We start from the raw sequence: 13420 nt of genomic DNA, 5'->3' as shown, positions 1-13420 counted from the left end.
TGACCGCCAGCCAAACAGGATTCTACGGCGAGCGATCAGGGAGGAAAAGGCAAGGGCGTCCGCCCTCCCCAGGAATAGATCTGGCTGGTCTGAAACCCCGAAGACTGCCACTATCGGGCATGGCTCCACTCTCACCCCCACCACTTTGGACATAGCCTCGAAGAAGGCTGTCCAGTACTCCACAAGTCTGGGGCAAGACCAGAACATGTGGGCGTGGTTGGCCGGGCCTCTTTGGCACCGTTCACATCTGTCCTCCATCTCCGGGAAGAACCTACTGATACGGTTTCTTGTTAAGTGGGCTCTATGTACCACTTTTAGTTGCGTCAGGCTGAGCCTTGCGCACGTGGAGGTGGAGTTGACCCTATGCAGTGCTTCGCTCCAGAGTCCCCACCCTATCTCAATCCCCAGGTCGTCCTCCCATTTCATTCTTGTTGCGTCCAGTACGGTGTTGTCCCTTTCTACCAGTCGGTCATACATGTCGCTACAGTTCCCTTTCTCTAGGATACTTGCGTCCAGTAGGTCTTCCAGTAGTGTCTGTCGTGGCGGTTGTGGGTACGTCCTTGTCTCCTTTCGTAGGAAGTTTTTGAGCTGCAGGTACCGTAGCTCGTTCCCCCCGGCTAGCCGAAATTTCTCTGTCAGTTCGTCCAGTGTTGCGATCCTGTCGTCCATGTATAGGTCCCTGACTGTCAGTGTCCCCCCCCGTCCTGCCTCCACCTTTTGAAGGTGGCGTCAGTCAGTGCTGGTGTGAACCTATGGTTGTTGCAGATGAGAGCCTTGTCCGACATTTTGGTCAGGCCAAATTGCTGCGGCAGTTGGTTCCAGGATTGGAGGGTGGCTGTCACCACTGGGCTGGTGGAGTGTTTTTTGGGTGGGGATGGGAGTGCTGCCGTGGCGAGGGCCCGGAGGGAGGTCCCCATGCAGCAGGCCTCCTCCGCACGCACCCACTCGGCTTCTGGCTCCTGGATCCGTCCCCTTACTCGCTCGGCTGTTGCCGCCCAGTGGTAGAATTGTAGATTCGGGAGGGCTAGCCCCCCCCTGGATTTTGTTTTTTGTGGGATTGGGGATGTAGATTGGAATGGATCTAAACAGGAAGAGGAACCTGGGCAGTACGTTCATTTTGATCGTCTGGACTCTCCCCGTGAGGGAGAGTGGGAGTGTGTTCCATCTTTGCAGGTCCTTTTTTACTTCCTCCGTCAGGCTGGTGAGGTTCCATTTGTGGATCCCTTTCCAGTCATGGGCTATTTGGATCCCCAGGTAGCGGAATTTGTGTCGCGCTTGTTTGAACGGCAGCCCCTTTAGTGCTGCTGCCCCCCCCACCTTGCGGGTGCACTGGGAAGATCTCGCTTTTGCTCATGTTGAGTTTGTAGCCCGAGAAGGCTCCAAACTCTTTCAGGAGCGTGATGATTCCGTCCATGCTGCTTTGTGGGTCCGAGATGTAGAGGAGCAGATCATCTGCATAGAGTGAGACTCTGTGCTCTCTGCCTCCCCTTCGGATCCCCCTCCAATTTTTTGCTGCCCTGAGCGCGATTGCTAGCGGTTCGATTGCTAGTGCGAACAGCAGCGGGGACAGTGGGCATCCTTGTCTGGTGCCCCTGTGCAGCTGGAAGTATTGGGAGTCGGTATTGTTGGTCCGTACGCTCGCCATGGGAGCATTGTATAGGAGCTTTACCCAAGCGGTGAACCCTGTTCCAAGCCCGAACCGTTCCAGTACCTCTGAGATAAGGAATCCTTCCTGTACACACCTGACAAAATCTGCTCCATCCAAACGATTTACAGTAAGGAGGTTCCAGTCAGTAATAGGGAAATTGAAGTCACCCTTGACAACAACTCTGTTACTTCTGCACCTTTCCAAGATCTGCTGCCCAATCTGTTCCTCCATCTCTCTGCAGCTATTGAGGGGGGGGGCTATAGAAAACTCCCAATGAAATGACAGCTCCTTTCTTGTTTCTGACTTCCACCCATACTGACTCAGTAGACAAACCCTCCTCGACTACCTCCTTTTCTGCAGCTGTGGTGCACTCCCTAATTGTGAGTGCCACTCTCTTTCCCCCCCCCCCCCCCTGTCTTTTTCACCTCCCTCCCTATTCTTCTTAAAAGATCTAATCCCCGGAACATCTAACAACCATTCCTGCCCCAGTGATATCCATGTCTCCGTAATGGCCACAACATTGTAGTTCCAAGTACTGATCCATGCTCCTAAGTTCATCTCCCTTATTCCTGTCACTCCTTGCATTGAAACAGGCACACTTTAACCCATTCCACTGAGGGCATCTTTGCCCTATCAACTGACATCCTTCCTCGCAGACTCTCTGCATACTATTTCTGCCTGTTCAACAGCTACCCTATTGTCTGATCCATAGCTTTGGTTCCCATCCCCCTGCCAAACTAGTTTAAACCCTCCCGAAGAGCTCTAGCAAACCTCCCACCCAGAATATTAGTGTCCCTTCAGTTTAGGTGGAATCCGTCTTTCATGTACAGGTCCCACCTTTCCCAGAAGGTATCCCAATGATCCACATGTCTGAAGCCTTCCCTCCTCCACCAGCCCTGTAGCCACGTGTTCAGCTGCACACGCTCTCTGTTCCTTGCCTCACTTGCATGTGGCACCGGTAGCAATCCTGAGATTACTACTCTGCTTGTCCTGCTCTTTAGCTTCCAACCTAACTTCCTAAAATCACGTTTTAGATCCTCATCCCTTTTCTTAGCTATGTCGTTGGTGCCTATGTGCACCACGACTTCTGGTCGTTCCCCCTTCCCCTTAGGAATCCTGTAGACTTGATCCGAGACATCCCTGACCCGGGCACCCGGGCAGCAACATACCTTCCGGGAGTCTCATTTGCAACCACAGAATCTCCTATCCGTTCCCCTAACTATTGAGTCTCCTATCACTAATGCTTTTCTATTCTCCCCCCTTCCCTTCTGAGCCAGGATCAGTGCCAGAGGCCTGACTGCTAGGACCTTCCCCCCAACAGCATCCAAAACGGTATACTTGTTTTAAAGGGGATCGGCCACGTGGAATCCGTGCACTGTCTGCCCGTTCCTTTTCCTTCCCCTGACTGTAACCCAGCTACTCTTGTCCTGCACCTTGGGTGTGGCTCCCTCCCTGTAACTCCTCTCTATCGCCCCTCTGCCTCCCAGGTGATCCAAAGTCCATCCAGCTCCAGTTCCCTAACGCAGTCTCTGAGGAGCTGGAGTTGGGTGCACTCCCCGCAGGTGTAGTCAGTGGGGACACCAGTGGTGCTGGTGACACCAGTGGACCAGCAATGCTGCTGCTACTCTCAAGTGATCCCTCTAAAATTGGTGTTTCTGCTAAATGATACAAAGATGGCTTGCTGCCCCCAAAAAACAAAAGAAAATGTTGATGCCATGCTTGAATTAATAAATAGCAATAGTGACTGCACCTCAGGTTGTGAAGTACTTTGGGGCACCCTGAGGACATGGTACGGTGCTGATTAAATGAAAGTTGATTTTCCCTTTTATTTGATGACTATATTGCTTTTCCAAGAATTTATCAGTGATCCATCTTAACCGTATGAGTATATGTGATTGGTCCTTATTGCTATCTTCAGAGTCCTAGGAATAGTTATGTGATTGCTAATCACACCACTTTAAATGCATAGTTATCAGCATTCTGACATGTGTGTACATGTATTGCTCAAGTTGACACTGAAAATATGGAAGTCTCCCTTTTCTTTATGACTTTCTGTAAAGTTCCAATTCAAGCCTTTCTTTTAATTATAATAGGATATGTGTCATCACTCTGGCAGAATCTCACCCTGTGTTACAAAGTGGGAGAAAAATAAAAAACATTAGCTATCAGATCAGTGCCAACTGTAGTCGACTGCAAAATAAGGTCTCTGGAAAATCTAAACGGGTAAGTTTTTTTTGGTTCTTTATTTGAACCTCTTACCTCACCTTCTCTTTCCCCCCTGACTTTGGATGCAGGAAAAAAAATGAATCTAATAGTTATCAATGCTGTGTAACTTTTCTCTTATTATTCATAATATTGTTCATGACATTAAAATAGTCATAAGTGTTTTTTGAACATTTTATTTCTTAGATGGAATATTAATTAGGCCCCTGACCACGCAATTCAAAAATAACATGTACAGTCAGCACATGTGCCTATTTCAGATACAGTGGCCTCAATAAGATTCAAAGAAAAGGCTGCTTTATCATTGGTCTCCCGTGTTTCTCAACTTAAACTCAAGAGATTAAAAGCTGGCTTGTGACAAATGGGAGCAAAGTGACAATTCCATCAAATAAATTTGCAGTCTAACGCAGTGTCACTTGGGATCAATGTTGATTTATGCTACAGATTACATGCAGCTCTAATTTCCTCCTTTCTGCTTCTGAAGGAATGAGTTTTAAAATATATCTTTCATTGAAAACTTATTATTTGTTCAAGGAACTGAATCTGATTATGTGCTTTATCAAACTGTTTTCAGTGTATAGATTAGCTGAAGCTATGTACTAATGGTTTAATTGATATTTGCACAATAATCCATAACACCAATTCCTGACCTGTAAATGTTATGAAGAGCATCCATTGTTCAAAGTGCCCTGTTTTTCACCCAGTGTTTCTGTGCTAATTATTTTTAAATCATGTATGATTGAAATGAGTTTGATATTTCATCCAGGTTCATCTGAGTTTGTTTTTACATTTCCTGGAAGATCTAGGTTCTTCTGAATGTGATTTCTGAAATTTGCTGTTCTTTCAATTTTAGCAATACCTGCAGACTCCAAAAAATCTTTTTTTATCAACTTACTTGTACAAATCTTATTCAAAAGGTTGTCTATTTTTAAAAATCTGCTTTGGACCATCTAGATGCAAATCTTCAGACCCCATCGGCCACATTAAATATAAGTAAATTAATTTTACGACTGGTGCATGCAAAGTAATTTCTAATATTACCAATCCATTAAGCTATCAAATGCTTGAATCTCCTGCTCAATATCTATTTCTGTTTATCTAATGCTTCCGACTTTGCCTGTTTCTAATTGATATGATTACTGTAGTAGTTTCCATAGGTTTGTTCGCGGTGTCTACTCTCTTATTGATGGATTCGAGAATTACGTGCTGTAAAAGCATACAGCCTTGGCTCACTGGTTGCACTCCAATATCTAAATCAGGAAGTCATGGTTTCAAGCCCATTCCCTAGCCTGAACAAATAACCTAGCTTAATACTTTGCAGTGTTCAGGGAATGTTGGAGGTACCATTTTTTGGATGAGGCATTAAACCGAGGGCCCTGTCTACACACTCCTGGCACTAGCTGAAGAAGAGAATGGGAGATCGACTGATGTCTTGATTAATATTTATCCTCTAAACCGAAACCTAGATTATCTAGTTATTTATTTCATTGCTATTTGTGGGGTTTGCATGCAAATTGATCCCCCTTCATTACAAGTACACCTCAACAGAAATTCAGTGGCTGTGAAGTGCTTTGGACATCCCGAGTTTGTGAAAAAGATTAGATGAATTCAAGTTATTTCTTTTTTTCTTCATTTAGGTGAGTAATCAGGTCTTCACAGGGTTGAATATGGTCCTCGGGCTGTAGTTTTGTGCACCTTTACTTATACACAAGAACACAAAAAAGTAGAAGCCAGAGTAGACCATATGGCTTTCGAGTCTGCACTGCCATTTAATGCGATCATGGTTAATCTTGGCTTTAGCTCCACTTCACTACCCCATTCCCCATATCTCTTGATTGCCTGAGCGTCTAAACATCTGTCTTTCCCAGCCTTAAATGTATTCCAGGATGGAGCATCCACATCCCCCCCCGGGTTCACAATCCTTTGAGTGAAGTAATTACCATTCATCTACGTCCTAATGATCGGCACCTTATCCTCAGACTGTGCCCTGTAGATCCCCCAGCCAGTGGAAACGGTGTCTCCGCATCTACAAATCCCTTCCAAATCTTGGACATTTTAGTGATATCACCTCTCATTCTTCTAAACTCCAGTGAAAATATACTCAAGTTTTCTGAGCCTCACGATCATCGGACAATCTACCCATCCCAGGGACCAATTTAATTAACCGTTAACCTCCTCCAACTCAAGTTTTCTTAAAAAAATAACTGCAAACAGTACTCCAGATGTGGTCTCCCCAGAATCCTGTATACCTCCAGTAATACTTATTTGTTCCTGTACTCCAATCCCCTTGCAATAAAGACCATTTGCCTTTCTAATTGCTTGCTGTTCCTGTATGTTAACTTTATGCATTCAAGCATGCACAAACATTTTGGACATTAACATATATGCAAGTTTCCAACCTTTTATAAAAAAAAAAAAAATATTCAACTCTTCTATACTTTCAATCAAGTGAATAACTTCACACTTCCTTGCAGTATCATCCATCTGTCATCTTATTTCCCACTCACTTAATGTATCTGTACCTCTTTGCAGCCTCTCTATCCTCCCCACAACTTCCCTTTCACCTAGCTTTGAATAATCAGCAAACCTAGATACATTACTCTCTGTCTCTCATCTAAATCATTGATGTAGATTGTGAGTAATTGAGGCCCCAGCACTGACTCTTGTAGCACTCCACTATTCACTACTTACCAACTTCAAAAAGTTTAATTTGCCCCACACACTGCCTCCTATCTGATAACCAATCCTCGATCCATGCTAATCTATTACCCCCAACTCCATGCGTGTTTACCTTGCCTATTAACTTTTTGCATGGCACCTTATCAAAAGTCTTTTGCAATTCCAGCTGTACATCTATTGTTCCCCTTCATCTACCTAACTGGTTGCAGCCTCAAAAAACTCCAATAAATTTGAGGCAAACAGGGAGGTAGTGGTAGCGTATTGGTATTGCCACTGGACTGGTAATCCAGAAACCCAGGGTAATACTCTGGGGACCTGGGTTCAGATCCAACTATGGCAGATGTTGAAATTTGAATTCAATAAAAATGTGAATTAAAAGCCTAATGAAGACCATGAGACCATTGTTGATAAAAACCCATCTAGTTCACTGATGGGGACATCACTGCCATTCTTACCTGCTCTGGCCTACATGTAACTGAGAAATACCCTTTGGAATGGCCGAACAAGCCAGTTAGTTCAAGGGCGATTAGAGATGGGCAGCAAATGCTGGCCCAGCCAACGATACTCACATCCCATGAATTAATTAATGCACCAGGTGCTAAGTTAACTGCCAAGCATTCTTTGAAATTTAAGCAGGAAACTGACCCTGATTGGCTAAAACATTTCCCTGAGGAACGCGTCAGTGAATAACTCACTTACTTTGTTTAATTTGAACAGACACAACGCGCATCCCATGTTCTTTCATAATGATGATTGCTCTATCAGTCTACTTTCCAACCACTTTCTTATACAGTGGACATTGTTGTTTTCCCCATATATTGGTATTTTTGAGGTGTCCTAATAAGAGTGCAAAACTAAAAGCTTTGACGTGTCTCTTTTTTTCAGCAATATTAAAGTTCTGTGCTACCAATGACTATTAATAATAGATTCCAGCATTTTCCCAACAACTGATGTTAGGCTAATTATCTAAGTCGTTCTCTATTTTCTCTCTCCATCCTTCCTTGAAAAGCGGAGTAACATTTGTCACCTTCCAATCTGATGGCACTGTTTCCGATTTCAAATGATTCTGGCAAATCTCAGTCAGTGCATCCACTATCTGTACAGCTATCTCCTTTTAGAACCCAAGAGTGTAGGCTATCGGGCTTGGGGATTTGCCACATTTTAGCTGTGCTGGGCCTTTGTGAGACCACACCTAGAGTATTATGTGCAGTTTTGTCTGATTTACCTAAGAAAAATCCACTTGCCATAGAGGGGCTGTAGCGAAAGTTCACCAGACTGATTTCTGTGATGGAAAGTTTGTTGGATGAGGAGAGATTGGGTTAACCAGGCCTGTATTCACTGGGCTTTAAAAGAATGAGAGGGGATCTCATTGAAAAGTATAAAATTCTGACAAACTCTGCAGGAATGATGTTTCCCCTAGCTGAGGGGGTCTAAGGGGTCAGCATACAGTTTAAGCCATTTAGGATTGAAATGAAGAGAAACTTCTTCGCTCAGAGGGTGGTGAACCTGCGGAATTCTCTATCATATAAGTGGAGAGTGGAGTGCAGTGGAGAGCAAGTCACTGAATATATATAAGAAATAAATAGATTTTCAGACACTAACGGCATCAAAAGTGTATTGGGAAAGCACGGGAGTATGGAGTTGGGATAGAGGATGAGCCATGATCACATTGAATAGCGGAGCAGGTTCAAAGGGCTGAATGTCCTACTCCTATTTTCTGTGTTTCTAAATTTCTCCAATACTCCCTGTTCCTCACTCTTAGCCCCTAGTTTACTGTCTACTTCTGGAATTAAATTTGTCTTCTGTGAAGGTAGACACACTGTTTGTTCAATGCCTCTGCCATTTCATCACTTCCCCATGATAATTTCTCCTGTCTCTGATTCTAATGTAAAACTTTAGCTACTCTCTTCCTTTTTATATACTTATAAAAGTTCATACAGTCTGTTTTTATGTTATTGGTTAGTTTAGCGTCTCATTCTGTATTTTCCCTTTTTATCTATTTTTGGTTGCCCTTTGTTGGTATGTAAAGCATTTATCAAAAGCACTCCCCCATCCTCAGAATTTTTATGCAATATTGTGAGCCTATCCCTATCTCCCTTAGTGAGCCACAGGTGGATCTTCCTTGTTGAGTTTTTGTTTTTCCATGCAATGTATTTTTGTTGAAGATTTTGAATTGTTTCTTTAAATCTCTCCCAATGTTCATTTACAGCCATACTTTTTAGTTGTTTTATTCAATTTGCCGTAGCCAGTTCTCCCCTCATACCTGTGTAGTTAGCTTTATTTAAGATTCTTGTCTGTGATTTGAGTATGTCACTTTTAAATTTAATGTAGAATTCAGCAGTGTTGGATCTTTTACTTTGGCATTGCTAATTAGCCTTGTTTCATTACACAATACTAGATCTAACATGGCATCATCCCTCTTTGGTTCTAAAATGTATTGGTCCAAGAAACTGTCACACAAACATTCCACAAACTCGTATTCTAGTCCACTCTTGCCAATTTGATTGTCCCAGCCTATAGGAAGATTAAATTATTCCACAATGAGTACATTGCTTTTGTTACAAGCTCCAATAATTACTTGTTTAAATGCTACTGTTAGGGGACCTATAAACTACTCCCACCAGATTTCTGAATCTTGCTGAATCTAATTTCTACCCATGCTGATTCTACTTCGGAAGTCAGTTTCCTTCCCTTCTCTCTATTTAACGTCATTCTTTGCTTTTTGGGCTACTCCTCCTTTGCCATTTCATCTGTCTTTCCAAAATATTATGTACCTTGGAATATTTATTTCCCAACTTGATTGCCTTGTAACCATGGCCGGGATTCTCCCCTACCCGGTGGGGCGGGACGGAGTGGCGTGAACCACTCCGGCGTCGGGCCTCCCCAAAGGTGCGGAATTCTCCGCATCTTCAGGGGCTAGGCCCACGCCGGAGTGGTTTCCGCTCCGCTGGCCGGCGCAAACGGCCTTTGGCACCCCGCCAGCCGGGGCCGAAAGGCCTTCGCCGGCCGGCTGAAGTCCGCGCATGCGCCGGAACGTCTGCGGCTGCTGACGTCATACCAGCGCATGCGCAGGGGAGGGGGTCACTTCCGCCCCCGCCAATGTAAGCCTACTTGTGACAATAAAGATTATTATTATTATATATCTTGCACAGTTGGCATTTGTCACTGTCCTCTGTTGTTAAGCCGATTTCCGAGGAAAATTTATAGAAATGGTTGCTTTGAAAGGTTGACAGTAATAGATTTTTTTTTTCTGGTGAATGCAAATAATTTAATTTTATATGTATATTTAACTTTGTTTCAGGGTGGACAGTTTCTAACAGAACTTGCCCCATTGTGCAGGATATTGTGTACAGATGGCAAGGAGTACACAATATATAGGTTAGACCTTTCTCTTTATTTTGAAGATTATATCTGTAATAATTCTGAGTTTCATTAAATGTTGCAATTATTGTAAAGTTTACATAAACTCTGTGCACTCATGTTGTAATTATGATATTTTTGTGTGCCATATAATCATATTTCCCTTTCACCACTTGTCATGAATGAATAGTTTTTAACCCCAAATCTCTCGCCCTGGAATACCCAGTTGTCCATACACATGATTGAGGTATTGTAGTGTCAAATTTAGAGTTGCACGGGTCTCCTGTTGGCTTTTAGCTAGGAGTTACAGCATTGTCAGCCACTATCAGTCACAGAGCCTTGATTGACATTTGTCATGACCTTGTTGTCTAGTCCTAAACACGGTGTAAATACAGTAAATAGTTATCCATTATCTAGTGGATGGCTCCAGTGAAGGTGATGAAGGTCAGTCTGTAAGTAGCTTCTATGGGTACACTAAGACCCTTTAGTATAATAGTCTGATTGCTACTTCATCTGTACTTGAGAAGTGTTTTTGGCTGGGGTGTCTGATTTGTCGGTGATTCATTTCCTCATCAAACTTCTCTGTTTTCACTTAGTTCCAGTTTGTTCCCATGAGGCAAATGGGTGGACATCTGTAATACTCAACATATATATTTTCAGTGATAACACAGTCAGTGACATGAAATATGTTTTGGGTGCTAGAGAGTGATTCAAATGCCGTTTAAATAGCAGAGGTGACAATTTATCATCACAGTGCATGACTGTCCTCCTGTTATGCCAGGTGTGGAACAAGCAGTGTTCATATAAAGTTTGTGCAGGGAATCCTGGAGCAGTAGTGGAAAATAGAAATCATTTAATGGGCCAGGTAGTCACTCATTGCACCAGATAAGTAAAGTGAGCTCCAAAGCAGCATCAATTTTGAAATTGCAAGATAATAGTAGGCTTCATTAATTGTGTGGTCTCGGAGATTAAGAAGAATTGTTGGGAGGCCTTATTTCTCTCCTGCTATCATTACCCTTATGTATTTGGGTGCCCCTTTCATGGTTTAATTGTACTTTGGTTACTTGGAAGAACAAATAATGAACTCTGGGTGGAAGGAAAGCGAGGTATCACAGGGAGGGGGCTTCTACCCATGAGCACTTAGGCAACTGAATCTGTTCAACACAGCAGGTGTATTTACTCTGTACCAAGTCTTTGTATGCTTTTAGAGACTGGGCAGAATTTTCCCAGCCAGGTGGAGGCAGATTCCAGAGTATGTGGGTTGGGAAAGTCTTGGAAATTGGCATTAGATCAGCGTGATCTTGCCCTAGTCTGGTTTTCCACGCGACAGATTGCAAGTCCACTGGGGAACCTCTGGGTTGATGGGACCACAATTGAGGTCCTTTAAAAGACAATTGAGAGCCTTTTAAAGCATAGCATCCTTCATTCCCAACAGTGTACAAGTTCCACTCTGTGTCTCCAACTCACCAGGTTGGGGAAGACAACTGCACAGTAGGAACTGATCATAGAATTAAACTAACTTAATGTGAGCAGTATAAAAAGTAAAATCGACAAACCTAGGGTCCACCACAGTGAAAGGTGTCTGCAAATGGGAGCAGCCTAAAATTCACCGATTGTTGGGGGCAGATTCTTTGTGGAACTTGTGTGTTGAATACCAATTGAGGGTAGTCTCACCTTACTGTGGGTAAAACTTGGACCCCAAGTTGTAGGGAACCCCACTTGTTCTGCAGGCATGTTGGACTTCTGAGGAGGAGGAATGGCATGCTCCAACTCAGCAGCTACAGTGATAGGAGCAGAGCAGCTGCCTTCTCCACAGCCAAATGCAACTCAGATTTATCTCATAGAATTTACAGTGCAAAAGGAGGCCATTGAGCCCGCACCGGCCCCCGGAAAGAGCACCCTACCCAAGGTCAACACCTCCACCCTATCCCCATAACCCAACAACCCCACCCAACACTAAGGGCAATTTTGGACACTAAGGGCAATTTATCATGGCCAATTCACCTAACCTGCACATCTTTGGACTGTGGGAGGAAACCGGAGGAAACGCACACACACACGGGGGAGGATGTGCAGACTCCGCACCGACAGTGACCCAAGCTGGAATCGAACCTGGGACCCTGGAGCTGTGAAGCAATTGTGCTATCCACAATGCTACCATGCTGCCCATTACTGGATGGAACAGAGAGTCTGGTTATAGGGCTGCACCTCAAATGAAATGATGCCACCACAGCATCAATAGGCTAATGGGGTCAGCCTCTTGGACATGTCTGAGCAGCATCCAGAAGGTTCTAGATTTGATGGCAGGTGATCACAGACCTCTACAGCCTCTGCTGAAGAGGAGCAGTGGCCACGTGATTGTTCATCCTTTGAGTTCAGCAGCTCATTTTCCCTCTCAGTCACAGCAGGTGGCTCTTGGGAGACGGACTAAATCTAGCTGATCATCCCAGTAAAGGGACCCTGCCACAGTGGAACAGGGAAGAGAAACAGGAGCCATATTACCACCAAGGCTATAATGGAAAAAGTAATTGGCTTGCTGAAAATTAGGTTCCACTGCCTTGTTGAGTCTGGAAACACCCTTCGAAATACGCAAGAAAAGATGTACAGGATTGTAAAAGCAAAATACAGTGGATGCTGGAAATTTGAAATCAAACGGAAAGTGCCAGAAAACCTCAGCAGGTCTGGCACACGAGAGAAACAGATTTAACATCGAGTCAGATATGACTTCTTCCTTCACCAGTGGCATACACACTCTGGCTTCCAGTTTACACAAAATCGATGAAAACATTGCATATGGTTTTGGCATTCAGCCATCAAGTCCGTCAAGTGCCCTCCCACTCTTGGTGATTAAGGAAGTACAGGCAGGCCTGAGAGGTAAGAGGGAGACGGAATGAAGTCAGTGGAGGCTCTTCCCAAGGTGCCCCCATTTCTTGGCCCTTGTTCTCCCCTCTGAAAGGACGACACCTGGTATGTTCGGCTCCAGTGACGGAGTTTGCTCCTGCACAGATGCAGGAGGTGCAGACTTTGACTTTAGACTTTGGTCATGGGCTCCCGAACACCGAGAATGTCCACCGCAGACATCTTGTGTCATAGCAAGGGAATATATAGCAGGGGCATGAGCAGCCTGCCTGCAGCTCTGCTGAAACCACGGGTAGCACCGAGGATGATGTTCCAGATCTAGAACTAAATTACTGCATTAGCAGTTACAATACTTGTGTATTCTCTTCCAATTTTAACTTTTAAAATAGTTCTTTCTCCTCATTCCTGCATTCCTGTTTAGCTATCCTATGTGATCAGTGGCTCGTCACGTCTTCTGAAAGATGCACTCAGGCTGAGGCATTGTTCCTCCCTGTGCAGAAGAGTCAGAATTCCTTGAGAGACGAACAATGTGCATAATGTTACATCCTAAGAATGGTTTTGCGTGTTTGTGCATGTGCCATATCTTCTATCCCAGCTGCCAGTACTTTTGGGTACAGCAATAATTTTCAATTTATTTGAGAGACTTTTACA

At 44.1% G+C, this 13420-nt stretch overlaps 1 protein-coding gene across 2 annotated transcripts in view; it reads left to right on the top strand.

Annotated features, from left to right (window-relative positions):
* abitram (actin binding transcription modulator) overlaps nucleotides 1-13420 on the top strand; it is a 33377-nt gene that overhangs the window by 18329 nt on the left and 1628 nt on the right. For both annotated transcript variants that reach the window (XM_038797871.1, XM_038797872.1), the window contains exons 3-4: nucleotides 3742-3871; nucleotides 9852-9928. In XM_038797871.1, the coding sequence (XP_038653799.1) occupies nucleotides 3742-3871; nucleotides 9852-9928 (207 nt within the window). The remainder of the gene's footprint in view (nucleotides 1-3741; nucleotides 3872-9851; nucleotides 9929-13420) is intronic.

Source organism: Scyliorhinus canicula, chromosome 5 (assembly GCF_902713615.1).
Source record: "Scyliorhinus canicula chromosome 5, sScyCan1.1, whole genome shotgun sequence".
In the NCBI taxonomy this organism is placed as follows: Eukaryota; Metazoa; Chordata; class Chondrichthyes; order Carcharhiniformes; family Scyliorhinidae; genus Scyliorhinus; species Scyliorhinus canicula.
The sequence above is the reverse complement of the archived record's forward strand: the minus strand, read 5'-3'. Positions and strand labels throughout refer to the sequence as shown.